At 38.2% G+C, this 24,382-nt stretch overlaps 3 protein-coding genes across 3 annotated transcripts; 1 reads left to right on the top strand and 2 right to left on the bottom strand.

The window, feature by feature from the left end:
* Window positions 1-726: 726 nt before the first annotated feature.
* On the bottom strand, window positions 727-9,889 carry LOC135619563 (tryptophan synthase alpha chain-like). The gene is made up of 9 exons (XM_065121691.1): window positions 9,606-9,889; window positions 7,859-8,005; window positions 7,718-7,783; window positions 7,067-7,175; window positions 6,759-6,835; window positions 5,610-5,687; window positions 3,454-3,531; window positions 1,219-1,278; window positions 727-1,130 (listed from the first exon to the last, which is right to left on the bottom strand). The coding sequence occupies exons 1-9, from the start codon at window positions 9,789-9,791 to the stop codon at window positions 996-998; spliced, it is 936 nt and encodes a 311-aa protein (XP_064977763.1). The 5' UTR covers window positions 9,792-9,889; the 3' UTR covers window positions 727-995.
* An 8,344-nt stretch (window positions 9,890-18,233) lies between these two features.
* Window positions 18,234-20,565, bottom strand: LOC135619561 (auxin-responsive protein IAA30-like). Its single transcript, XM_065121689.1, has 5 exons — window positions 20,211-20,565; window positions 19,250-19,479; window positions 18,712-18,853; window positions 18,549-18,610; window positions 18,234-18,425 (listed from the first exon to the last, which is right to left on the bottom strand). The coding sequence occupies exons 1-5, from the start codon at window positions 20,471-20,473 to the stop codon at window positions 18,388-18,390; spliced, it is 735 nt and encodes a 244-aa protein (XP_064977761.1). The 5' UTR covers window positions 20,474-20,565; the 3' UTR covers window positions 18,234-18,387.
* Window positions 20,566-23,004: 2,439 nt separating this feature from the next.
* LOC135619562 (auxin-induced protein 22D-like) lies at window positions 23,005-24,125 on the top strand. Its single transcript, XM_065121690.1, has 3 exons — window positions 23,005-23,404; window positions 23,482-23,763; window positions 23,843-24,125. Exons 1-3 carry the CDS (start codon window positions 23,202-23,204, stop codon window positions 23,919-23,921), a joined length of 564 nt encoding a protein of 187 aa, XP_064977762.1. The 5' UTR covers window positions 23,005-23,201; the 3' UTR covers window positions 23,922-24,125.
* The last annotated feature ends 257 nt before the right edge of the window (window positions 24,126-24,382 follow it).

The following is a 24,382-nucleotide window of genomic DNA, read 5'->3' as shown; positions in this document are numbered from 1 at the left end:
TTCATGTACTCATGGTGGGGTGTGGCCATCACTGCTGTCTTTCACATACCAATATCTACAATCAAAACCCTCAAAAAAATATTATGCTGTTCCTTTCGAGCCTAATGCTCCAAAGAAAAGCAAAAACAAATGTGCCCCAGCCAGATTTCACCTCTCTTTTATCTTCAATCTCCTCCAAGTAAATCACAGATTATCAATAGCATAAACTCCCAACAAATCAGATATATATATATATGTATATATATGTATGCATACATATATATATGTATGCATACATATATATATATGTATGCATACATATATATATATGTATGCATACATATATATATATGTATGCATACATATATATATATGTATGCATACATATATATACATATATATATATATACATACATATATATACATATATATATATATATACATACATATATATATATATATATATATATATATATATATATATATATATAGAGAGAGAGAGAGAGAGAGAGAGAGAGAGAGAACTTCATCCAAAAAAGACAAATAGATACTCTTAAGATGCACTTGCCAATGTTTCTTCTCTCATAAGATACTCTTATGAGCTGAAAAATATGGTCACCATGGCAAAGAAACCAACAAGTGTCCACTCCGAGATGCAAACTATGCTCAAAGAAAACTGTCATTCTGAGAAATATTTATGGGGGGGCAAATAAAGAGAAACCAAAAGTTGTCCCCACACAGCCAACAAGAACAAAGGAAACTCGATAAATCTTATACAAGGGTATATTAAACATCTTACAGGATGGCCTTGGCCACCAATTTATTCTTCTCTATAAACACAAAGTTTGGAGATACCAAGCAAAAGGCAACTTCTTATGAAATACTTCCATTTTATTCGTCTTCTCAGCAAGTTGATTCAGCCCAATTTTATATGATAAAAGTCCTCAAATAAAATAAGAAAACATGACTAGAGGAACTTAACATGTTCATTGTCCTTGCGTTGACCTAGTTATTTCTCAAAGGAGTGCACTCTTCAAAGACCTAGTGAATGTTTCCAACTTGTTCAGTCCTTCCTCGGGGGATTTTGCACCACCTAAAAGTTTAACTATTGCACTACCAACAATTACACCATCTGCTCCCCATCCAGCTACCTGTAAGATTACCAAACTAGCAAGGCTTAAGAGCGATCCAAGCACCAAATGGTTAGGAATTGAATGACAGCATTGTCCACCGACTGACCTGCTTCACATGCTCTGGTTGGGATATACCAAAGCCAACTGCAACTGGTTTAGTCGTAGACTGCAAATATGCAGAAGCATTGTCATCTAAATAAGCCACAATGCAGGTTGGCTAAAGAAATTGTCAAGTAATTTCGACAATATTAGGACTATGATATTAAACTATTCTACGTAAGAAAACCATCAACTTATTTCAAGATGAAATCTACAGAGTTAAAATATAATGATCTCAAGTATACTTAAATCAGCTTTGTTTATTTTGAAAAATGGATACACAGTTGAAAAATTCAATAGACATCCATGTATTTAACAAACCACTATTTTGTTCTATCAAATTCCCTAAAATGTATAGGTTGGACTGCACCACAGCCCAAGATGCTGGACCAAAAGTTTGGGTCATCACATGATCGTCTTTGAACAAATATCAGAAGAATAAGACAATGTCCATATTTGATCTGCCTACTGAATAAGAAGAGACATTAGAGCTAAAATTAATAACAAAATTACTGCAAAGCAAGGTGTATAGGTTTGCCAACACAAGGACTCTAACCTATAGGCTGTGTTCTGATGCAAATGTTCTCAGCATAGAGCATAGATATCTCAAACATGAACACATGAATACTAAAGTGACACAAATGATGCTGATTTGAAGGTCCTGAACTAAACAGCCTTCACAAAACAATAGCAAAAGAAAAAGGAATGTGTTTATTTTTTAACTAGTAAACAATTCATTATGGAGCAATCAGGCAAAATACATGGCTCATAATGATGCAAGTGCAAAATACATAGCATTCCAGACAATAGAATAGCTATCAGGAAAATTACTTTCTCATCAAACACTCATAAATTACCCATGGCTTTACAAAGTGAATATGCAAAAGGGAAGTTTAAGCATGTGATCTTGAGAAATTATGATAGTTAACATGATCAAGATTACCAAAACTACTCTGATCCCAGTTTTGGTAGCCCTTTAATTGCTAGTATCAGTATACCAGGCTATGTGCCGATGACCTGTACTACCTACTACCTAGTACCTATGTTATTGAATAAAACAAAATTTGAAAATGAATGATATATACACCTGTATCGAGCGAGCTATACATTTCAATACAGGTACTTGGTCAAACCGATAAATAATGGCCAGTACATTTAGGTCTAACTGATTTTTAAAAGTTCAACATGATCAGGACTCTTCCAAACACACATTCAAACATCATCAGTTACTAAACCATTAAGATCTGTGAACTGCTTTTGCTTGATAAAATAGAACCTAGTAATATTTTTCGGTTGCAATTTGATTCACAAACTTTTAGTTAGGAACAAAATTCCTAGTCAGATCATAGAACAAAATATATACTTGTAGAACCAAAATGTAAGCAATCACCTAATAAGCTCGTTGAACATCAAAATTAATTTATGTAGCTCCCAATCACAGAAACCAAGAGGGCTTCGCATAGTGGTTGTTACCCCTCTTCACCTTGGGGAGGTTCTTGGTTGGCATCCTTGTAGAGTTTGGTACTCGAGAATTGGAACCATATAATTCTTTGGGCAGTGGATCACTTACTCCACTATTCTCAACAAAGAAATTAAAAAAAGGGAAAGAACCACAAGTAAATTAGCTCAACATCTAGCAGTCATCCCCCTATGAAGTCCAAAAAACAACATACACGTTAGGTGGTCAGTTAATACAGAACTCTCCTTAATTGCATCACTTAAGTTTCTCCGTGTTCCTCTCCATAGATGATGAACCCAATTTTATCATATTTTTATCAGCTGTTAGTTGTCCTCAATTGTTATTGTTGTCGTGATCATGTCTATCTATTATTCATTGGCTGTCAGTTGATATTTTTATCGGCTGTCAGTTGTTCTCAACTGATATTGCTGTCATGGTCATGTCTATCTATTATCCAGTGGCAGTTTATGCCAAGTTATATTTGCACATCTGAAATTTATTATCCATACGCAACTTATGCCAATTTATGCTTGCAAAGCATTTGACGAGGTTTTTAGTATGGTTTGAGTGTACAGAGCTCAGTTGCAAACTAGGGAAAGTTACTGTTCTTTTCAACCCTTCCTTTTTCTAGATTTTGAGTTAGCTACTCAAATTTGTAGACTCCAAATTCCAAGATGAGATACCTGATACATATGTATAGGAGAAGAAAAAAGAATAACAGCTTGTATGATGATTTCGATTAATTGCATTCAGCAGTAAAGGACAAGAAGCAAGGCTGCAGACCTCTTTAATCTCTTGCAGGAGAGATCGCACACGTGAACTAACGGATGCACGGGCACCAGTAACTCCAATAGAACTCACCTACATGAAATATTCAAACAAACATTAATAAATAAAATCTAGATTAAGGAAAACAACTACATGAAATCACACAAAGATTCTAGAGCTTAAAATAAAAAACATACATTTCTTTCAGGAAAAATTAATTCTGATATGCACAGGTACCAAACAGTAGTAACAGTATTATGGATCAAACAAACAACAATCTTAAAATATCGAAGATTGCAGTTCACATAACTCAAGATTACACAGAAAAAGATAAAAATACCTGAACCAATATAGTTCTCTTCTTATGGTTTGTCTCATAAAAGAAAAAATTTTAAACATTTACAATGTTCTCAAAGCAATTGAGCAAATCTATAGACAACAAAGGCCCCTAGGTTGTAAAACATTTAAGCACTTCAATGTAACGTGACTAGACGGTTCAGTTACACAAAAAGTTTCAGTTACACAAAAAAAAAAAAAACAAATTTACCTAAACAATTGCCAGAAATGATCAAAATTCTGCTTAAAAAATATGAAGACTTCACAAGGCCAACATATATCATGAGAGAAATTTATCTGGATATGCCATCCAATTAACAAATAATCAATATCATTTGACTGTAAACTTCCAGTTGTCATTTCTTTGGTGCAAGAAAATAAGAGAATAAAAGTTTGGGCAACCTATTAAGTATTAATCCTACCTCATCTTTCATGCATGCATGTCTCACTCTTCCTATATTACTCAAAGATCAAATTAATATTATTATCTTTTGTTTTAGCGAAGGAAAAGAGAAAATGAAAAAGGAATTAGGTGCAAGAGGAACAGGTTTAACAAAGTATTTCCAGACAGGAAGCCAGAACCCCAACTATTACTAGCCTCATAAATTTATTTGGCTGATTTACCCTATATCAAAGCTTTCTCTCATACTACTTCGTCTCCTTCCTATGATTTGGCTGATTTAACAAAGTTTAACAAAGTATTTCTAGACAGGAAGCCAGAGCCCCAACTGTCACTAGCCTCATAAATTTATTTGGCTGATTTACTCTATATCAAAGCTTTCTCTCATCCTACTTCCTCTCCTTCCTATGATGTCTATGTCCTCCCGGTCTTCGCCCAATCCTACTAAATTAAGAAGCCGCACCCCAACCTCAAGGCATCTGAACTTAGTGGAAATTGTCTTCAATGAAAATCAGAACCACACATCTCTAGCACCTAAAAGAAACAAAATAAAAAATAGAAAAAACTAGTGCACTCATTGCACAAGGCTCCCGCCAATGCGAGGTATGGGGAGGGTCAATGTACGAATAGAACAAAAGATAAAAAGCTGATTTAGTTGTCAATACTAATCTCTCAAGTTCCAGGCCAAGCACTTTAACTATGACCACGCACAGTCCTTGTCCTCTTTAAGATCATTGCCAAGGGTCATCCCAATCAGTTGACCGCAGCTAGAGAGGTTCATCTTTAGTAATCCTAGAAGTATCACTCCACTGTCTATCCAAGATTAAACTGCAGCATCAATGGAGGGGCAGTGGTGATGTGGATGGATGACAGGCCATTTCAGGTAAATTTAGATATGAAATCTCAAAAATGTATATAGGGACCTGAAGTTTTTAAGTGCATAAACCTTACAAGTATTGTGATTGGTAACCTGAAGTTATTAACTTTTTTTCCAAACATAAAAGTGAAACAATTGTGGTTATGGTGTCTTTCTACTAAAACAAGCTAAGAAATGAAGATAATCTGTAAATCTTCCTTTGTATGGGCTCAGAAACAGTCGAGTGATGCACCTGAACAATCTGAAGATAGAAGAGGATGTTTGTAGATAAATAACATAGAAACAAAAGATTTCTTAGAAAAACATTCTTATTATTCCCAAGGATATGTGGAATAAAATAGGAAGATAATAAAATTCATAGAATATAATCTCACAGATCCAGGGAATATAAGTAGGTAGTGGAAAAACCTAAAACGGAGCACTAGAAGACAGCATATGGAGGAGTTAGCTAATGGTGGTAGCAGTACTAGCTAGGTTTGTTTATGTAAATCTGAAACCTGATATCCTTGACAATATTGCAGATGACATGCAGAGCTTGAAGAAAGTCAAAAAGCTTACCAGGTATACAAATCCTTCTGAAGCTTGAACAATTTCTTTCATTCTTTCTGTTGGTGTAGTAGGTGTTGTAAGCAGCACCTATAGTGAAATAAGAAAGTAGAACAAATTGAAAAAGAAAAGCATTATGAAATCTTAAACAATTATGTTACACAATTGTTTAAGTTACACAATTATGCAATGGCAGAAATTTATACAAGACCTTGGTGATTGGCATATAAGCTAGTCAAATTTTAGGTTACACAATTATGCAATGCAACATTCTTTAAGTTACACAATTATGCAATGGCAGAAATTTATACAAGACCTTGGTGATTGGCATATAAGCTAGTCAAATTTTAGGTCATGGTAGAATAGATAAGAATTCTTCCTTTTGGAACAAAAAGATACTTCAAACATGCACAATCTGCAATCTTTTGACTACAACTTTTTTTCAATGAGCTCAGATCCCACCTTAAAGACCATATAATGCAAGACCTCTGGCCCCAATATAGGTTCGGTCAGCAGCATTCAGAATGCTCTCTATTGCAACATTGAAAGTATACAATGATTAACCAAAGAAGACATGTAAATTGCTATTCGAAGATAAAAGAAGCAAAAAGAAAAAGAGCTCAGATGTCAACGTCTACATTCAACCATGTGATTTGCAGTTGAAGTTTCTTAGATTCAGTTTCTTGTCTAGAAGACCACCATTCTAGAACCTCCTTTTAGCAAAAACGAAAAAAATTTTAGGTCCAATATAAACTGTTCTAATGTTTTATTTAATGGGCTTCAATCAATAGCAAAGCAGAAAATTCAGCAATCCAAAGCGCAACAGTAGATTGTGAGGTAAGGTAAACATTAGCACCAAAGTTACATAGCGTTCAACAGTCTAACGACTAACAGTAACCAACGGTTGTTTTTCATGATTCTTTGGTCTGTCAGATTCCAGTTCTAAAGACTAATTTTCTCTTTTTTTTTCCTTTGTAGCAGAATACTCCCCATTACCTACAGAAGATGTTAATGACAGAATCTTCCTCTTTATTTACCTACATGTATATACAGTCAGATTTAAGAAACATCACCAATTACTTTGGACCCCAAAACTGTAATAAAAAGTCTCATGCATGAAAATAAGGTAAAGCAAAAAGATACGATACAAAAGGGACATACTAACTCAATATTATGCTTAGCAGCTTCTTTTCTTAGGCTTTCAGTCTCCTCCAAAGGAACATCAGGTACGACAAGCCCTGCAGAAATGACAACTGTTAATGATGTGCAAAACTAGTTAGCTACAGTAATTACATTTACAGAACATTTAGAGGGGCCTACAAGCTAATTTAGCAAAGGTATATTCAACTAAAATTTGCAGATAAGGAAACACTAAATAGAAGTTAGAGAATAGTATGTGCAAGAGAACCATGATGCATTTTTAGTAGAAGATGGGACTCAGCAAAGTGTACCGATAGTTAAATAATTACCGCGTACACCAACTTCTTCTATAGTAGACATGAACTTATCAATTCCGCGCTTCAGGATTGGATTGTAGTACGTAAAAATAGCAATTGGACAAGATAGTTGAGGGACTACCTGCTCACACAATATAAAGAGCATTACATAGCATGAGAACTAATTGTCTAACTTATATAAAGTTGGAAAGTTTCAAAATGTGCACGAAGATGCTTAATACAATTGAAATACTACAACTGAATTCACAGAATATGTTAAAAAAAAGGTAAAACAAATAAAGTCATTTAGCATTACTGAAAAAGTTTCTCTTGCTTGCTTCTCAAACAAGACAGTCAAGATGATATGGATGCGCCACTGTCTAGTATTAAAAAGAAATTTTTCCAGAGAAACTATTTGTCAATCTGTTGAAGGACCTTTTGGCATTTAAGATGTCTCAGGATCAATCATGAGCTGCAGAATATAAACATCATCATCCCACAAGGGACTGGCCAAGTAAAATGCATTGTAAATTTTCCCTTTTGAACTAATGAATACCAACTATTGACTTAACAATCCATGAACACATTCATACATGAAAAGGCACAAGAATTGTGTGTTGCAGATGACAGTGAACAATTAAGGAGATAGTGATTAACCATATTTTAATGTTTCGATGATCATACCTCCCTTAACATCGAAATGACTCCATCGAAGTTTGTACCCTTTGCTAGAGCACGCGTAGCAGCAGCCTGGTATACATAAAATTTAAGTAAGCACAACATATTCAACTATCAGATAGATGAAGATTGAACTGGTACTAGTACCTGGATGACAGGCCCATCTGCCAAAGGATCAGAATAGGGTATACCCAGTTCAATCAAGTCTGACCCAGAAGAATCAAGAATTTTCAATGCTTTTGATGTTGTGGATAGATCAGGATCTCCAGCAGTAATAAAGGGTATCAATGCAACCTAAAGCCATGAAGATCAGTTAGCCATCATCTGACAAATAGAAAAATATATTACAATATTTAAATAGCATACAAATCCGAACTATAAAACACAAATCGTAAAATATTATTAAAGACAAATGAAGAGGGTAGAGATGTCTTGTATGATAGTTTTATGAATAATAGAACTAGCTGTAACAAATAATAGTTCTATTAGCTGGTGATACATTTTTCTAATGCAGATAGAGCACTAGGAAGCTTAACAACTTATATTTGTTGATAACTGTTCTAGGCCATATATAAATATAGAACAGAACTATCATACGGATTGATCAATATATGCCGGGACATGAGTGAATAAACCATGCCACAAGGGTATAGGCACATGCAACACCAACCTGATGTGTAGGTCATGACATACGATAATGTATTTAAAGTCCTCCTTATCACTGAATAATTATTTGTATCTCATATGTTTTCTATGTAATATATTTAAATTTTGCTTTGCGTGCACATGTTTCCCCTTTTTACATAAGTGACTAGTGATTCCAGTGTCGAAATTAAATGAATAAATTTAAAGAATTATAAATTATATAGATTTATAAAAACGAAAAGAACAAATGAAGACAGATTGATCATCTACAAGATTTGAAAAAGATCAAAATTAAAAATACAAATTAAACTCAACTCCAAAATCATCTACATGGAGACTCAAACACAAGAAATAAGTGACGCCTCGATATTTAAGCTGAAAATTTGACCGAAGGAGATGTATTGTGCATAGTGTTATCAATATTTTTAAATTGGCAATTGGTTTTAAAGGGTTTGTTTAATAATCTGCTTAAAGGAGCATGATTTTCAGCATTTCACAATCTAGATAATAAACTTACAATAAGAGAGTACTCAAAATATAAACGGAGGCAACAGAAAAGAATGTTAATCAGGAAAAAGAAGAAATAAAAATAGGAAAATATGAGGAGGAAGCAGCATGTAAACATCAGATTGAATAATAACAAATACGAGGGCATTTCGATTCTTTCCAAAATCCTTTTTCTTTTACTCCAACACCAACTACTCTAGTTTCCAAATTGAAGGCCAAGTTTCCCCGAGATTCTCGTTTCTGCCGATCAAAAAAGTAAATATAATATATCTTGACCCTAATTCGACTTCCGCTGCAACACTCAGCGAAAGCAAAAGAAGGAAAAGAAACAGGGATATTCGAACTCCGAGCATAATACACGTCTAAGTCGGTCAAGATTCAATCTCTAATTCACTAAACTGAGAAAAAACATATAAACGAACCAAACCTACCAAATGTGGCACTAGGAACATACGAGCGATCAAGAAACAGAGAGCCCGAGGCTACAGGACAAGAACCGGGTAACGAAATCATAATATTTCTTGACCCTAATTAGATTTGCGCCGCAACACCCAACAAAAACAAATCAAAGAAAGTTCACCAAGATTCAATCTTTGCTTCACAAAACTGAGAAGCAGAATATAAACGAACGAAACCCGCCTAATGTGGCACTAGAAACACACGAGTGATCAAGAAAACAATGAGCGCGAGACCTCAGAACTAGAACCGGTACAAGAACGGGAGTGGAGTTCACGGCGGTTACCTTTCCTTTCTCCTTCAACCGGGACAGGGTCTCGGAGATGCCCGGGGCCGGCGCAACGCTGAGAGAAGCCATGGGCGAGAAGGATTTGCGCAAAGATATGGGTTTACAGGAGGGGCGAACGAGGGAGGCACCGCGAGACACCCGCGCTGGGACAAGGGAGAAGGAAATGTTGGGAGCTACAGCCATCACCGCCCGCTTCGGATGTGTGCGAGCCCGTGGCGACGGCGGCTTTTGAAGGCGAGGAGACAGAAAGGGCTCTCGATCGAGAACGGTGGAGTTAGAGGAAGGCCCGACCAGCTGTGCCTTTAAAGACAGGATTCACGCTTCATGGCTCACACCGCATGTGGGGCTTTCCTCGTGGGTGAACTAAGCAGCTTTTGCGTGCATGGGGAAAGCTAAATCCTGCATTGGGTCAAGCGGCCAAAGCTGGCGCAGTTGGGGCATGGGAGGAGCGGGCCTGCTTTAAGATTCGTGGTGTGCGTAGAGATGGTAGGGGGAATGTTTATGCCTATTTAGGATCGGTGTTAAAATTGGGGATTTAGTTAAGTGTCGGATTCGTAGAACTTTGGATCGACTAATTTGGAAGCTTTGATTGGATTATATTGTTGTCTCTTCTTTTTTTTTATTATGAGTACATTAAAATATGATTTAAGTTAGTTTAACACAATAGTATCAGAAATCTGATGTCATAGGAAAGTAGGATGCAGTGATAATGCCATATAAACATGAGATTTATATGTCTGGTCATAAAGAATAATTAACCCAAAAATACTACTTTTAGTGTTCATTATCAAACGTGAGGGAGGAATTGTATGGATTCTAATAAATTTAATATTTATTTAAAAATAATAGCACATTTTTTATATTAATAAGTATATTATATATACATATATATAATCTTACAAAAAAATCATATGGATTAGATATATAATAAATAAACAATATAATTATATATATTATTTTAAAAAATAAATAAAATAAAATTTTAACTTATAAAATATATATGCCCTGTTGATTTCTCGCTAAATCATGTTGACGATATTATGATTTTAGATGATATCAAATGGTATTTTAAAATTTTAATATTAACATATCAAATGTTAATATTAGAAGCAATATTAATATTTGAGCATTTACAAAATAGCAATCAATCGATGCAATCTTAAAATATTTATTAAGCGTCAATTTATAAAATATACATTGAACTATTAATGCATATTTTAAATATTTATAAAAATATCCAAAAAAGGAGGAAGTCTTTTAAGATTGATGAGGTTCATACATTATATATATATATATATATATATATATATATATATATATATATATATATATATATATATATATATATATATATATATATATATTCAAGTGGTGAGCTTGGGAAAAACATATTAAAGTGAAATATTCTTTTTCCTCTTTGTGTATTAAAATGGGTTTCTCATCAAAATACCAACTTGATATCCAAATATAAATATCAACCAGCATAGCATAAATAATAGAGCAAATGATCAATCACACAGTGAAACTAAATCTTTTAACGTGGAAAATCCAATGTGGGAAAAACTACGAGACCGTGGTCCACCTCAAACTTCCACTATCAAGGTTTACGGTATGTCTTCTCTAAAATAACTAGAGGATCAGTATAACACCAAGAATATAGATCTTGGCTCTAGCATATCATCAGGATGAATCTCCTCAAAAGAGAATTATAAGTCTCATATAGTGGATATCGTAGAAAAGCACCTTAGAGAGGGTAAACTATAAATCAACACCGTTAAGATTATAGAGTTTGCTGCAAGGATTCTCCACATAAAATTTGGGCCCAAACTGACAACGTTTAGCCACCGATCATCAAGTAGAAAAACTCAGAAACATAATCTTTCTCTCTCCTCTTTCCTCTGCACGCTGCATGTTGCAATCTCACTGCGCGCACACACATGCTGCCGTCACCCAATTTTTGCCCTTTCTTTCAATTAGTGATTTTTTTGATTTAGGCTCGTGACCCAAATTTGTCCAAGCCCACATATGGGCTGGACCCAACAATTCTCCCCCTCCAGCTCATATGGTGGGCTGTACCAAGCTTGTTCTTCGCCTACATGTTTCAATCTTCTCCTTAGGCAAAGTCTTTGTCAACATATCTGATCCATTCTCATTAGTATGCACTTTTTCCAACTATAATTCTTTCATCTCAAGCACATTACGAATCCAGTGATATCTCACATCAATATGCTTGGATCTAGAATGGTATGTTGAATTCTTGGAGAGGTGAATGACACTATGACTATCATAGTAAATAGTATATCCTTCCTGTTTCAAGCCCAATTCCTGTAGAAACATTTTCATCCATAAAGCTTCCTTGCAGGCTTCAGTAATTGCTATATATTCTATTTCTGTGGTTGATAGAGCAATACATTTCTGTAACTTAGACCGCCAAGAGACTGCTCCTCCTGCAAATGTCATCAAGAATCCCAAAGTAGACTTCTTGGAATCAGTATCACCTGTTCTGCATCTATGTAGCCTTTTAACACAGGTTCATCACTGGCAAAACATAAACACAACCTGGAAGTACTTTTTAGATATCTTAATATACATTTCACTATTGCCCAATGTTCCTTTCTAGGATTAGAGAGAAATTGGCTGACAACTCCAACTGCATGAGCTATATCTAGCCTAGTACAAACCATAGCATACATCAAACTGCCTACTGCAGATGAGTAAGGCACTCTGGACATTTCTTTTTTTTCTTTCTCACTTGTAGTACATTGTTTCGAATTAAGCTTAAAATGACCTGCAAGTGGGGAACAAACTGCTTTGGCTTTACTCATGTTGAATTTTTCAAGAACCTTTTCAATATAAGTTTCCTGAGATAGTTAAATCTTCCTTTTCTTCCTATCACGAAGAATCTTCATGCCAAGTATTTGTTTCACCGATCCTAAGTCTTTCATGGCAAAAGACTTACTTAGCTCTCTTTTAAGCTTTTCAATTTTTCCAACATTATGGCCAACAATCAGCATATCATCAACATATAGCAGTAAAATAATAAAATTATCATCTGAAAATTTCTTCATAAACACACAATGATCAGATGTGGTTCTATCATACCCTTGGCTCATCGAATCAAACTTCTTATACCACTGTCTATGTGCCTGTTTGAGTCCATATAAGCTTTTCTTAAGCTTGTATACCAGATTTTCTTTTCCCTTGACTTTGAAACCTTTTGATTGCTCCATGTAAATTTCTTCTTCTAAGCCACCATGAAGAAATGTTGTTTTTACATCAAGTTGTTCAACTTCTAAATTCAAGCGGGCAGCCAAACCAAGAACAACTCGGATAGAGGACATTTTTACAACCGGAGAAAATATTTCTTCAAAGTCAATATCTTTCTTCTGACTGAATCCTTTCACAACTAGTCGTGCCTTGTATCTCTGTTGTGAGCTATTGCTTTCAGTCTTCAATTTGTAAACCCACTTATTCTTGAGAGCTTTCTTCTCTTTAGGCAACTTTACCAAGTCATAGGTGTGGTTCTCAAGCACGGATATCATCTTTTCTTGCATAGCTTCTACCCACTCATTCTTATTCTCATGTAGAATAGCTTCTTGGTAAGTTTCTGACTCTCCCATGTCAGTAAGCATAACATACTCATATGGAGGATATCTGGTAGAGGGTTGTCGCTCTCTAGTATATCTTCTTAATGGAATCTCAACTAGTGGTGGAGGTGTCTGTTCAGTTGGTTCAGTATCATCAATTGTAGGTGTATCATCACTGGTATTCTCATCACAGTCTTCTTGTCCATCTTCCCCATGATCATCATAAACTACAGGTGAAGGAACTGGACCCAAACTCCAAGGAATATAAACAGAGGTTTCTGGCTTCTCAATATTATCACCATCATCAAATAATTGGTCTTCAAGAAACACAACATCTCTGCTTCTAATAATCTTCTTATTCACTAGATCCCATAATATGTACTCAAACTCTTCATGACCATATCCCAAGAAGATACATGCTTTTGCTTTACTATCAAGCTTTGACCTTTCATCTTTGGGAATATGAACAAATGCTTTACACTCAAAGACTCTCAAATGATTATAAGATATATCTTTTCCTCTCCATACTCTCTCTGGAACATCACCTTGCAGAGGAACTGATGGAGAAAGATTTATCAGATCAACTGTAGTTCTCATTGCCTCCTCCCTAAATGACTTTGGTAACTTGGCGTGGGAAAGCATACACCTAATCCTTTCTTCAATGGTTCTATTCATCCTTTCTGTCACACCGTTCTGCTGAGGAGTTTTAGGAACTGTTTTCTAAAGCCTGATTCCATGAAACCTGCAATAATTTTCAAAAGGACCCCTATACTCGCTACCATTATCTGATCGAATACACTTTAGTTTTCTGCCTGTTTCTCTTTCAACACTGACATGAAACTTTTTGAAAACATCGAGTACCTGGTCTTTAGATTTCAAAGCAAAAGCTCACACTTTTCTAGAATGGTCATCAATAAAAGTAACAAAATAAAGAGCACCTCCAAGAGTTCTAGTTTGCATAGTACAAATATCAGTATGAACTAAATCAATAACATCTGATCTTCTAGATGATGGATATGTCTGAAATGCAACTCTATGTGTTTTTCCAACTAAGCAATGATTACAAGATTTAAGAGATGTACCCTGCAACTCTGGTAAGAACTACTTTCTAGCAAGCATTTGAAGTCCCTTCTCGCTGATATGTCCAAGCCTCTTATGTCAAAGATCTATACTTTCATCTTTTTGAATTGCATTAATCTCTCCTTTATGTAGCTTAGCTTCCATGACATAAAAAAAGTTAATCTTCTTTCCTTTTGCCACAATTAGAGAACCTTTAATGAGTTTCCATTTACTTTCACCAAAATAGTGTGCAAAGCCCTCATCATCAAGTCTACCAGTAGATATCAAGTTAAGACGAATATCTGGAACATGCCTTACATCTTTGAGTATCAATTTGCTCCAAATACTGGTCTCCAAGCAAATATCTCCAATACCCACAATCTTAGATGTACCACTGTTTCCCATTCTGACATTACCAAAATCACCAGCAGTGTAAGATCTAAAGAAATCACCATGAGAAGTAACATGAAATGAAGCACCAGAGTCAATTACTCAATTATTGTCCTGAGCTACAAGACTAACACAACGTTCATCACAGACAATAGTGATATTACCTTCAGCAGCAATTGTATTGGTCTCTTTCTCATTTTTCTTCATTTCATTCTGTTCTCGCTTCCAAAACCTACACTCTTTCTTCATGTGACCTAGCTTGTTACAGTGAAAAAATTTGATATCTCTTCTAGACTTGGATCTTCCTCTATATCCATGTGGGTTTCTACTATGACTTCTTCCACGTCTTTCTTGTTTTTTAGTAACAAATGCACTAGAAGAAGATTCACCATATTCTTTCCTTCTGGCATCTTCATTTAGGAAACTGTCTTTAACCATATCTATAGTTAGAGTCCCCTCTGGCGTGGAGTTACAAATAGTCACCACATACGTTTCCCAACTTTCTAGTAAAGAGCTGAGAAGTAACAATCCTTGCATCTCATCATTTATATTCATTTTCATAGCAACTAACTTGTTTGCAAGACTCTGAAATAGGCTTATGTGCTCAACAATGTTACCACAATCTTTATACTTCAAATTTACAAGACTTCTGAGGAGAGAAATTCTATTTCCCACTGTCTTTTTCGCAAAGAGGTTTTCTAACCTTTGCCAAACAACATCGCTCTGGTTTCATTTGAAATATGCTCATGCAAGTTTATATCCATCCATCTTCTAATATAGGCAATAGCTTTTCTATATTGAACTTCTCATTCTTCATCGTCCATAGTAGAAGGTTTATCTTTAACCTTGATAGACTTATACAAATCTTTGCAATATAGCAAATCTTTCATCAGACGCCTCCAAGTGGAATAATTTGATGAGTTCAATTTAAACATACCATCTGACTGCTCTATTTCAATCACACAAGAAAAACTAGCACCAAACAATCTTATGCTCTGATACCACTTGTTGGGAAAAACCTGTTAAAGCGAAATATTATTTTCCCTCTTTGTGTATCAAAATGGATTCCTTATCAAAATACCAACTTGATATCCAAATGTAAATATCAACCGGCATAAATAATAGAGCAAATAATCAATTATACAGTGAGACCAAATCTTTTAACGTGGAAAACCCAATGTGGAAAAAATCACGGGACCGTAGTCTACCTTAAACTTCCACTATCAATAATAATAATAACAGGTTTACGGTATATCTTTTCTAAAATAACTAAAGGATCAGTGTAACACTAAGAATATATATCTTGACTCGATGGATCTCTTTAAAAGAAAATTATAAATCTCACATAGTGGATATCGTAGGAAAGTACCTTAGAGAGGGTAAACTGCAGATCAACACCGTTAAGATTGTAGAGTTTGCTACAAGGATTCTTCACATAAAATTTGGGCCCAAACTGACAACGTTTAACCACCGATCATAAAAACTAAAAACATAATCTTTCTCTCTTTATTTCTCTCTCCTCTTTCCTCTGTACGCCGTCGCACGTTGCAAGCTGCACGCTGCACGCTGCAATCTCACTACGCGCACACACGCTACCGTCACCTAATTTTTGCCCAAATTTGTCCAAACCCACGTATGGGCTGGACCCAACTACTTGATTAGCTGATTCAAGTACGAGTGCTCACGTTGTTCTATAAAGACGCCACCACTCACCTCCATTATTCTCATCATCCGCCTCGGTGAAAGAACGTACATCCAGCCAAATCAACTCCACCATGGCGAGAGGCTTAATTAGCAGGTCCTTGGATTAATGAGATTGGGGTCTACTGGTGGTGCTCCAATAAATAAGGACTTGGCTATATACGCTGCTCCATCCATGTCAGTCGTGTGTGGCGTCGTGAGGCCAAGTTGATGTCTCCGAGCATCGGCTCGGCTTTGTTATGCGTACATCCGTCGACTCTCTCGTTTGGTTGCGTTAAGTTTTCACAATCACACTATCTTTTCTTTCTTCGACCTTTGTATTATTTTATCGAGAGAGGAGTTTCTTTGATTTGATCTCGATACGTGATATGTATACATATTTAATAAATATCTATATTATATGTAAATATATATATATAAATATCTAGTAGGTACATAAACAATTACACAGATTTAGCTTTGTTATACATCCGTCAACTCTCTTATTTGGTTACATTCGTTTTCACCATCACATTGTCTTTTCTTTCTTCTTTTTTTTTTCTAACTTTTGTGTTATATACCGATGTCCACAGTACGATTATCAAAATCGAATTACGGAAAAAAATTAACTAAATTTGTCGGATGTTAGATTTAATATAAATTTTTAGAGACTCGAGTTGAAATATAATAAGAGGGGAAAGATAATCTAATAATATGTCATACTTTATTTTATACTTCATCAATGTGTACAAGAAGATTTATCCCTAAATGGGAATAACTTAAGATCTTATAATTGATGTTTGATTTTATTTTTTTTTGTGGATGTAAGCAAAAAGTATCGAACACATTAATGACTTTTTGATATATTTTTAATTATTAATATTTGAATTTTCTTTTAGTTCTTTTTCTCCCTTCCACAAAACTCCACCTTTCTTCTTGTTCAATATGATTGGATACCCTCAAAAGAAAAATTACTATTTATTTTTTAAGACTAATACGAGTGAGGGGAAAATTCTTGCACGTCTGCACCTTTTTAGATACAGAATGTCTTTGGCAGAAAGAGAGAAATCTACAACCTAAATCGAGTCTTTTTGCTGGTTCATGAATACAATTATATATCCTCTCAAGAGTGAGGCAGCTCAAGTGGACTAACCACTACACATTTAAGCAAAACAATTAAGATTTGGGGCCAAAGTGATTCTTGATCACTACCAATGTTGATGCCTTCAAGAAGTTGACTGGGGTCAACCCAACATGCATGACTCTCTTTGTGACCAGCGCAAAAGGGGCCACTTCATTGATGTCGAAGCTGTTGGTTTAAGTTGAGTAATCAGTATATGATTAATCATTTTCGACGGTCGCAACGACTCGATAATCTGTAATGAAGCAGCAATGCAAGTAGTTGACCAGCAACTATCAAGATGTGGATGCTGATTAGTGTCTAACAAGTGAGAATGATCAGTTTCGCATCAATAATAAGCTGCAACTTAACCTTGTGGCACGAGAACTCATCATGGCAAAGAGTTCTTGAGTACAAAGGTAAAGAATTCTTCCACAAGAGCTTTGGGGTTGAATGATCTAATAATCCACAGCAATGATTCGTTGGAGACACTATTTTTATTGCTTTCAGAAGCTTCCATGCAGCGAAAGCCCTGTGTTCTTTAATTACCTTAATGATGAGCACCAACAACTACTCAATAAATGAGCCCTACAAGAACAGTAAAGCCTGCAGAAAACAATGCTTAGAGAGCTGTTCCACCATTATATACGCACATGGACGTGACTGTGGATTTAATGAGGAGGAAACCAAACCATGAGAATCTCATCATTAGTCCCTACTTTAACTCGAGGAGCAAATTCACGAGCTGCATACAATAGTAGTATATTGTAGAGTGAATCAAACACACTATTAGACGGAAATCTTAAAGTAACATTGCTTTCTGTCCATACACCAGCAAGAAATTATACAAACAAAAGTATACAGCTAACATACATACATATATGGAAGCAGCACAATACACATGTAGATGACCAGAGAGATGTCTGTTGTGGGGGTATTATCTTCAGCTTCTGTTCTTGCATTTCTCCATGGCTTTTGGTGCTGTAAAATTAGGAGAGAAGCATTATAAAAAGCATCTGCTTCTCTTGATAACGAGGAAGAAACAGCTAATTTAGGGATAGGGTTTCTCGGCGAAGGAAATGCATGCATGTGAAGGATACTGACCGAGTCCGATGGCTTCCGATCCCTTCATTATCCTCAGACGCTTGCATGAGTCCACAAACATCCTGGATTTGTTTTGGAAATGGAGTTGGTGATGCGAGTTTACTTGCATAGCTTGAAGAGTATGAAGGGACAATATCAATCATAACTAGCTAGAGAAGCTTACTCCCATGGAACATCCCCAACAAGCATCCAGTCACCATCTTTGTCTTCGTAGGTCGGCACATACTCGGATCCATTCAGAAGATCCATCACCTTGCTCTCGTTCATGAAGTCCCTCCCACTCAATCCCTGAGAGCCATAGTTTCCTAGATATTGAACAGCAGGCATCAACTCTATCTCGCTATCTTGCAAATACAGAAGATAAAAGTCGATGCAACTCATAATATAAACTATTTCCTTTTATTTGGACGTGACATCTTACTCTGTGTTCTTAGTGGGCACATGCTGATGTCTCACTACGATTGAAACTGAAGTGGAGATGAATCTAGACTTGGAACAGAGAATAATATATTCAGATGAACTGTAAGTTCATGCATGTTGCCATGTTGGCTTGCATGAATACTGTTCTGGCATTAACAGTTGCAGGTGGGGTGCGATATGTACTGCCATTCACATGGTGTGTCTGGCACATCATGCTTCCCTGACATGGATACATGCATGCATGTAGATTAGGTATCACCTACAGTTGTCGCTCAACTCACCGCCAGTGAAGGAGATGAACATCTTCTGCAAGGCCATGAAGAGCTCTTGGTAGCTTCTGTACATCTTCAGGTCCACCTTGCGCAGGTACGGGGCGCCATCCATGCTAACCTTCACGAAGGCGGCCGAGATGCTGGACTTCTCGCCCTCCTCTTTGCTTCCTTTCTCGGAGTTGACAGAAAGAATGTTCTTCCTGAATGATCTAACCGGTGGCCAGCCCACAACCTGCGCCCTGATGTTGAACGCAGTGGATTATAATAACCAGTCATGGCAGATCTGCCAGGAAAAAGCTGAGAATTAAAGGAATCCATCGCATGTGCATGCATACGGTATATACTCTCTCACCGCAGCTTCCACTGCTTTTGTTCCAACTTTGTTAGATAAAGTAGATGACAAAATTCCTCTGTTCTTTAATGGCGTTTTCTTGTAGAAAAATCGAGGAAAAGATTTCTTTTGTCTAGAAGAAAGAATAACGAGAATATTATTCTGTAAGGATCTGTGTGAGATGCTCGTTTGATCAGACTGAAACTTGGATTATCTTCTTGTTTTACAAGGTAGATTGGATGCTTTAAGAGCATCAAAAGCAACTCATATTTGAAGAAGAAGAAGAAGAAGAAGATTATATACAGTCATACACACCACTAGCATGTGCTCGTTTGTATGAAAATGAAATATATCAAGAAAGAGACAGAGATCATAGTGGTGCATGATCGGTTTGCTTCATAAAAGAAAATTCTTGAAGATGGAACTCTTTGTTACTTTTCTTCTAGTTTATAGAAATCAAATGTCATGGAAGAATAGCTACACCAATATTTTTCTCTATCTAGAAAAAGCAAATTCTGTATAGTATTGTTCCTCACTTTCTAAGAAGATGAACGCAGAGAAGGATATCATGAAACCATTTAACTCTACCAAAACAAAGCCTGAAGGATGCAACAGAGAGAAGGGACTCGAGAGGTATACTTGGGAGCAGGTGGCTTCTCGGGGTCACTGCCACAGGAAACGAGGCTTTTCTGGCTCACCGACCGTTTCACTTTCTCCGACGTGGCCTCCGCCACCGCTTCCTTCACGTCCACCGGAGTCTGAAGCTGAAGCTTTAGGTCGACGGTCTCTGCGAACCCTCTTTTGCCGGAATTCTTCACGGCCTCGGCGTCTCCTCCTCCACCGCCGCCACCTGGTAACCCCAGCCGCAGCTCGGTCTCCTCCAACCCCAACCCACTCGCCATGTTCCAACTATCTCTGACACTATCACCTTCTTCTTCTTCTTCTTCGTCTTCGTCGCTTACCGCCAAGAGAACAATATATTGAGAGAGGGAGAGAGAGAGAGAGAGGAGATGGATGGAGGGGGAGGATCCTGTTCGCTACAAGTGCGTATACATGGACATGGTCGCTTCGTCCGACCCATTGGGATTACGACACGTGAACACCAATTACAGGCTTTGTCGGGAGCCAAAAGCAAAAGTAATACACTGTCCTACGCACTAACGCCAAACCCGGGTCACATACCTTCCTCAACTTCGGGCCCACGGATTGCTGCAATAGAAAATACAGTGTTCTGTCGGGTAGTACGACACGGAGTATGAGAAGCATCCCTGACAAGAGGCTCTCGTTATCGTGCCTGCGTAGCTGGACAGAGGGCCCCACACGGATTTCGGCCTGCATCGGACGGCTGGCACAGTTCGGCGCCGTCAAACGGACAGCCAGGATGGCGTCCAGGCCACCGGTAGGCGGACGCGGGTGGGGCCCAAACCGCCGGCGGTGGGTCAGCCCCGGGCGCATGTGCTGGGAGATTCCATGTGTCCCCTCGGGTTGCCTCGAACCCGCATCCATGTGAACCGTGTCTCACCCCAGACAGGTCAAACTCTATTAACTAAACACCAACACTTTGCCTTCATCGATCTGCTTGTCTTTTGAGGAAATATTGAGCTAATTCGAGAATACAAATTATATATATATATAAATATATATGAGTGGACTTGATTGCATTGAAAATGAAGGATGGAAACATTCAGGATGTTGAAGAGGAGGGGTGCGGTATTTGTTCGTGGAATTATGCACTACATTGCATGAGGAGGGTTGTTTGTTTACAGACAGTGTCATGTGGGTGCTGTTCCACATAAAGTTGTGTGTGGGATCGGTGACTACAATGGCCAATGAATCGATAGGTTCTCTGTAACAAAAGTTCATTAGGTCTTCAGCATGTCAGTCTCGTTGCCACATCCTCTTATTTAAAGCCGCAACTCCGATGCTTCTTCTTCTTCTTCTCTTGAATCTACTTAAAGGTTTGATGCAGAAGAGAGTCGTGTGTCTCTCTCTTTCCTTTGTTAGGGTTAGGCAATGCATGCTTTAGCAGACAGTAGCTTGAACTACAGCTGCCGAAAGACATCCATGTATGCACCAGAAAACAACACCTTCTTCATTTAATGCTGCAAGCAAATAAACAAGTACAAGATCACGAAAGCAGCGCGAAGGATCCGAGACTTCATCCTTAGTCTCACAGTAAAACATCAAAGATGAAGAAGAAGAAGAAGAAGAAGAAGAAGCAGTTGTTTATTGCACCGGGCAAACAAGTCATGGACAGCAGCAACTGAATTCCTGCAAGAGACTTCGCGTGTCCCCTTCAGGTGGACTTCCCTTCTACTCCAAACAAGGATTGGGACGCTGGCCACAGCTTCGTGTGGTGCCCCAACAGCCCCACCAATCACACGGAGAAGACTCCAAAGGACAGCACACGTGTATGTTGACATGATGCTCCATGTCCCTTCCTGTGGCTCCGAGAGCCCATTCCCCCGTACACATCTGGTCTTGCCTCGCTTCATCTTCTACATCTGGCCATTGCTGCTTCTCGTGGCCTGCATGGTGACACGTTCCTCTCCTTCTTGGATGCTTCTTGGCTTAGAAAGTACACGATACAGTGGTGGTAGAAATGTCCAAAGCATCGAAGCTATTGAGATAGAGATGAAGCCTTGCCTGTCATAACTGTGGACAGACGGTATGATCCTGATCCCTATCTCGTTTCAGAGTGGTGGAACCTCAGCTGAAATGATCACAGCAGCTGGAGGACACGTTCGGCGAGAGAAAGCGAGAGGCATTCAACTGCAGTTATGGCGTAAAGAAATGTGACACAAGAAGCGTTGAATGAGATGGTGAGTGGCTCTTTCACCGCCTCGAGAAAAGGCCAATTTGCTTCATTGTATCTCTCTTTCAAATGAGCTGGATTGGATTGCTTGCGTCGAGTTACGCTTCGTGTGGATGACGACAAATTGTATTCTGTGTCGATCATCTGTTGGGCATGATCGTACATGTCCGCATCGGTATTGCATTTCTGCTTTGTGGCAGAAAGCTTACTCGTAGGAACTATGCAGACCATTCATCTCTACATCATCTTAAACATGCACACGCTGCTGATCGCTCCATTGTACCAGTCATCAACATGCATGCGTGATGTGATGTTGCGTCTATCGGACCTTTCCAATCCGCGGATAGAATTAGAAAGAAGAAAAGGTTACGAAGATAGAGCAGATAAAAGCATGCATCAAAGTGTAGAACAGCCCGGTGGGATGATATGTATACTCGAGCAAACAGATTGAATTGGTGGGAGTCAAATGCGAGAGTAGAAGTTATGGATTTGGGTAGTGGCTGTAGAGAGAGATTAGCATGTATGTATACATACATGTATTCATACGTTTAACTGAGCAATACACATCAATGGGTCCTCGTGTCCAGTCTCATGCGGTGAGATTAGAAGAGCTTTGGGATGGCTTCACCCCCGCTCTCAAAATTGTTGCTTTCCCATCCCATTTAGGCTATAAAGCAACCCACCCACCTCCACAGCAAACACCTTTTTCTCTCACCGGAGATTCCTCGGCCACCTTCCTCGAGCAAACAAGGTCTTCCTCGGTCGAGCAGAGAAGATCTTCTGACTTATCAGAGTAAAGAGAGAGGAAGAAGGAAATGGACGGTGGAGTGGGCTATGCAGACATGGACGCCCTCAAGGCGACAGAGCTGAGGCTCGGTCTCCCTGGTAGCCACCCACCGGAGAAGCCGCTGCCGACGACGACGACCGCGAGGCCTACCAAACGCTCGCTCGACGACGACAGGGAAGCCCGGCGTGAGACTTCGGAGGGCGGCCGAGCCACGTCCACACGAGCGACCAAGTAAGCTTGGAAGGAAGGAGGTCATGGTGTTTACCAGGTTAAGATCATTTACTGACAGTGTTGTGCTGTTATGACAGGGCACAAGTCGTCGGGTGGCCGCCGATCCGGTCGTACAGGAAGAACAGCTTCCAGGCGATGAAGGCGACGGCGGAGGCCGCCGGACTGTACGTGAAGGTGAGCATGGATGGCGCTCCTTACTTGAGGAAGATCGATCTCGAGGTGTACAAGGGGTACAGGGAACTCAGAGAGGGGTTGGAGGACATGTTCAAGTGCTTCGAAGGTTGCAAAGGATCCGAGTACGCCATCACCTATGAAGACAAAGATGGGGACTTGATGCTGGTTGGAGATGTGCCATGGGAGTAAGCATCCAAGTCTCTTGTTCATCTCAAGATTCATGAGTATAAGTAGATGTTAATATTGATGTTTGTGTGATTATAGGATGTTCACATCCTCTTGCAAAAAGCTGAGGATAATAAGAGGAGCTGAGGCCATTAGAGGCCTGGGATCGAGTCAGTGACGAGAACAGCCAAGTTCCTCAAGGATGGAAGAAGGGAAAAGCGAAGACGCCAAGATGAGACGGATCAAGCGGTGTATATATTTGTGTTTCTCTGTGTGTGTGTGCGAGAGAGAGAGAGAGAGATCGGTATGTTGTACAAAGGAAATTAAATTTATGCTTCTGTGTTCTCTTGGAAATGTATAAAGAGATTCACAAGTTATTTTATGGTTTGATCGGAAGTATGAAAACATTCTCATAAATCCAGGAAAAGAAAGGTAGAAAAAACAACAAAAATCAAGCGGGCAACAACACCAAAGAGTTCGCAGCCATTATTTGTCTTCCCTCCTCGAATGTTAGCGAAAGTGGAAGAGGAAGATGAAGGTTTGGTGGCTGACAAGATGCAGAAAAGAAGGCCAAGTTGTAAGGGTGGAAGGAAAAGGGAGAAATGCCCGACAACTCGCATCAGGAACATGAATGCGAAG

This window comes from Musa acuminata, chromosome BXJ2-8 (assembly GCF_036884655.1).
Source record: "Musa acuminata AAA Group cultivar baxijiao chromosome BXJ2-8, Cavendish_Baxijiao_AAA, whole genome shotgun sequence".
Taxonomy (NCBI): domain Eukaryota; kingdom Viridiplantae; phylum Streptophyta; class Magnoliopsida; order Zingiberales; family Musaceae; genus Musa; species Musa acuminata.
This window is presented reverse-complemented; position numbering and strand designations above follow the sequence as displayed.

Bases quoted from the DNA above. Each gene is read 5' to 3' on its own strand.
- LOC135619562 (XM_065121690.1), top strand. From the start codon at position 23,202: ATGGACGGTGGAGTGGGCTATGCAGACATGGACGCCCTCAAGGCGACA. The intron at 23,405-23,481 runs GTAAGCTTGGAA...CTGTTATGACAG, and splicing joins ACGTCCACACGAGCGACCAA to GGCACAAGTCGTCGGGTGGC. The intron at 23,764-23,842 runs GTAAGCATCCAA...GTGTGATTATAG, and splicing joins GTTGGAGATGTGCCATGGGA to GATGTTCACATCCTCTTGCA.
- LOC135619563 (XM_065121691.1), bottom strand. From the start codon at position 9,791: ATGGCTGTAGCTCCCAACATTTCCTTCTCCCTTGTCCCAGCGCGGGTG. The intron at 8,006-9,605 runs GTAACCGCCGTG...TCATGGCTTTAG, and splicing joins GGTTGAAGGAGAAAGGAAAG to GTTGCATTGATACCCTTTAT. The intron at 7,176-7,717 runs GTATGATCATCG...TTGTGTGAGCAG, and splicing joins TCATTTCGATGTTAAGGGAG to GTAGTCCCTCAACTATCTTG.
- LOC135619561 (XM_065121689.1), bottom strand. From the start codon at position 20,473: ATGGCGAGTGGGTTGGGGTTGGAGGAGACCGAGCTGCGGCTGGGGTTA. The intron at 19,480-20,210 runs GTATACCTCTCG...GTTCAACATCAG, and splicing joins GAGAAGCCACCTGCTCCCAA to GGCGCAGGTTGTGGGCTGGC. The intron at 18,426-18,548 runs GTCAGTATCCTT...CTAATTTTACAG, and splicing joins ATCGGAAGCCATCGGACTCG to CACCAAAAGCCATGGAGAAA.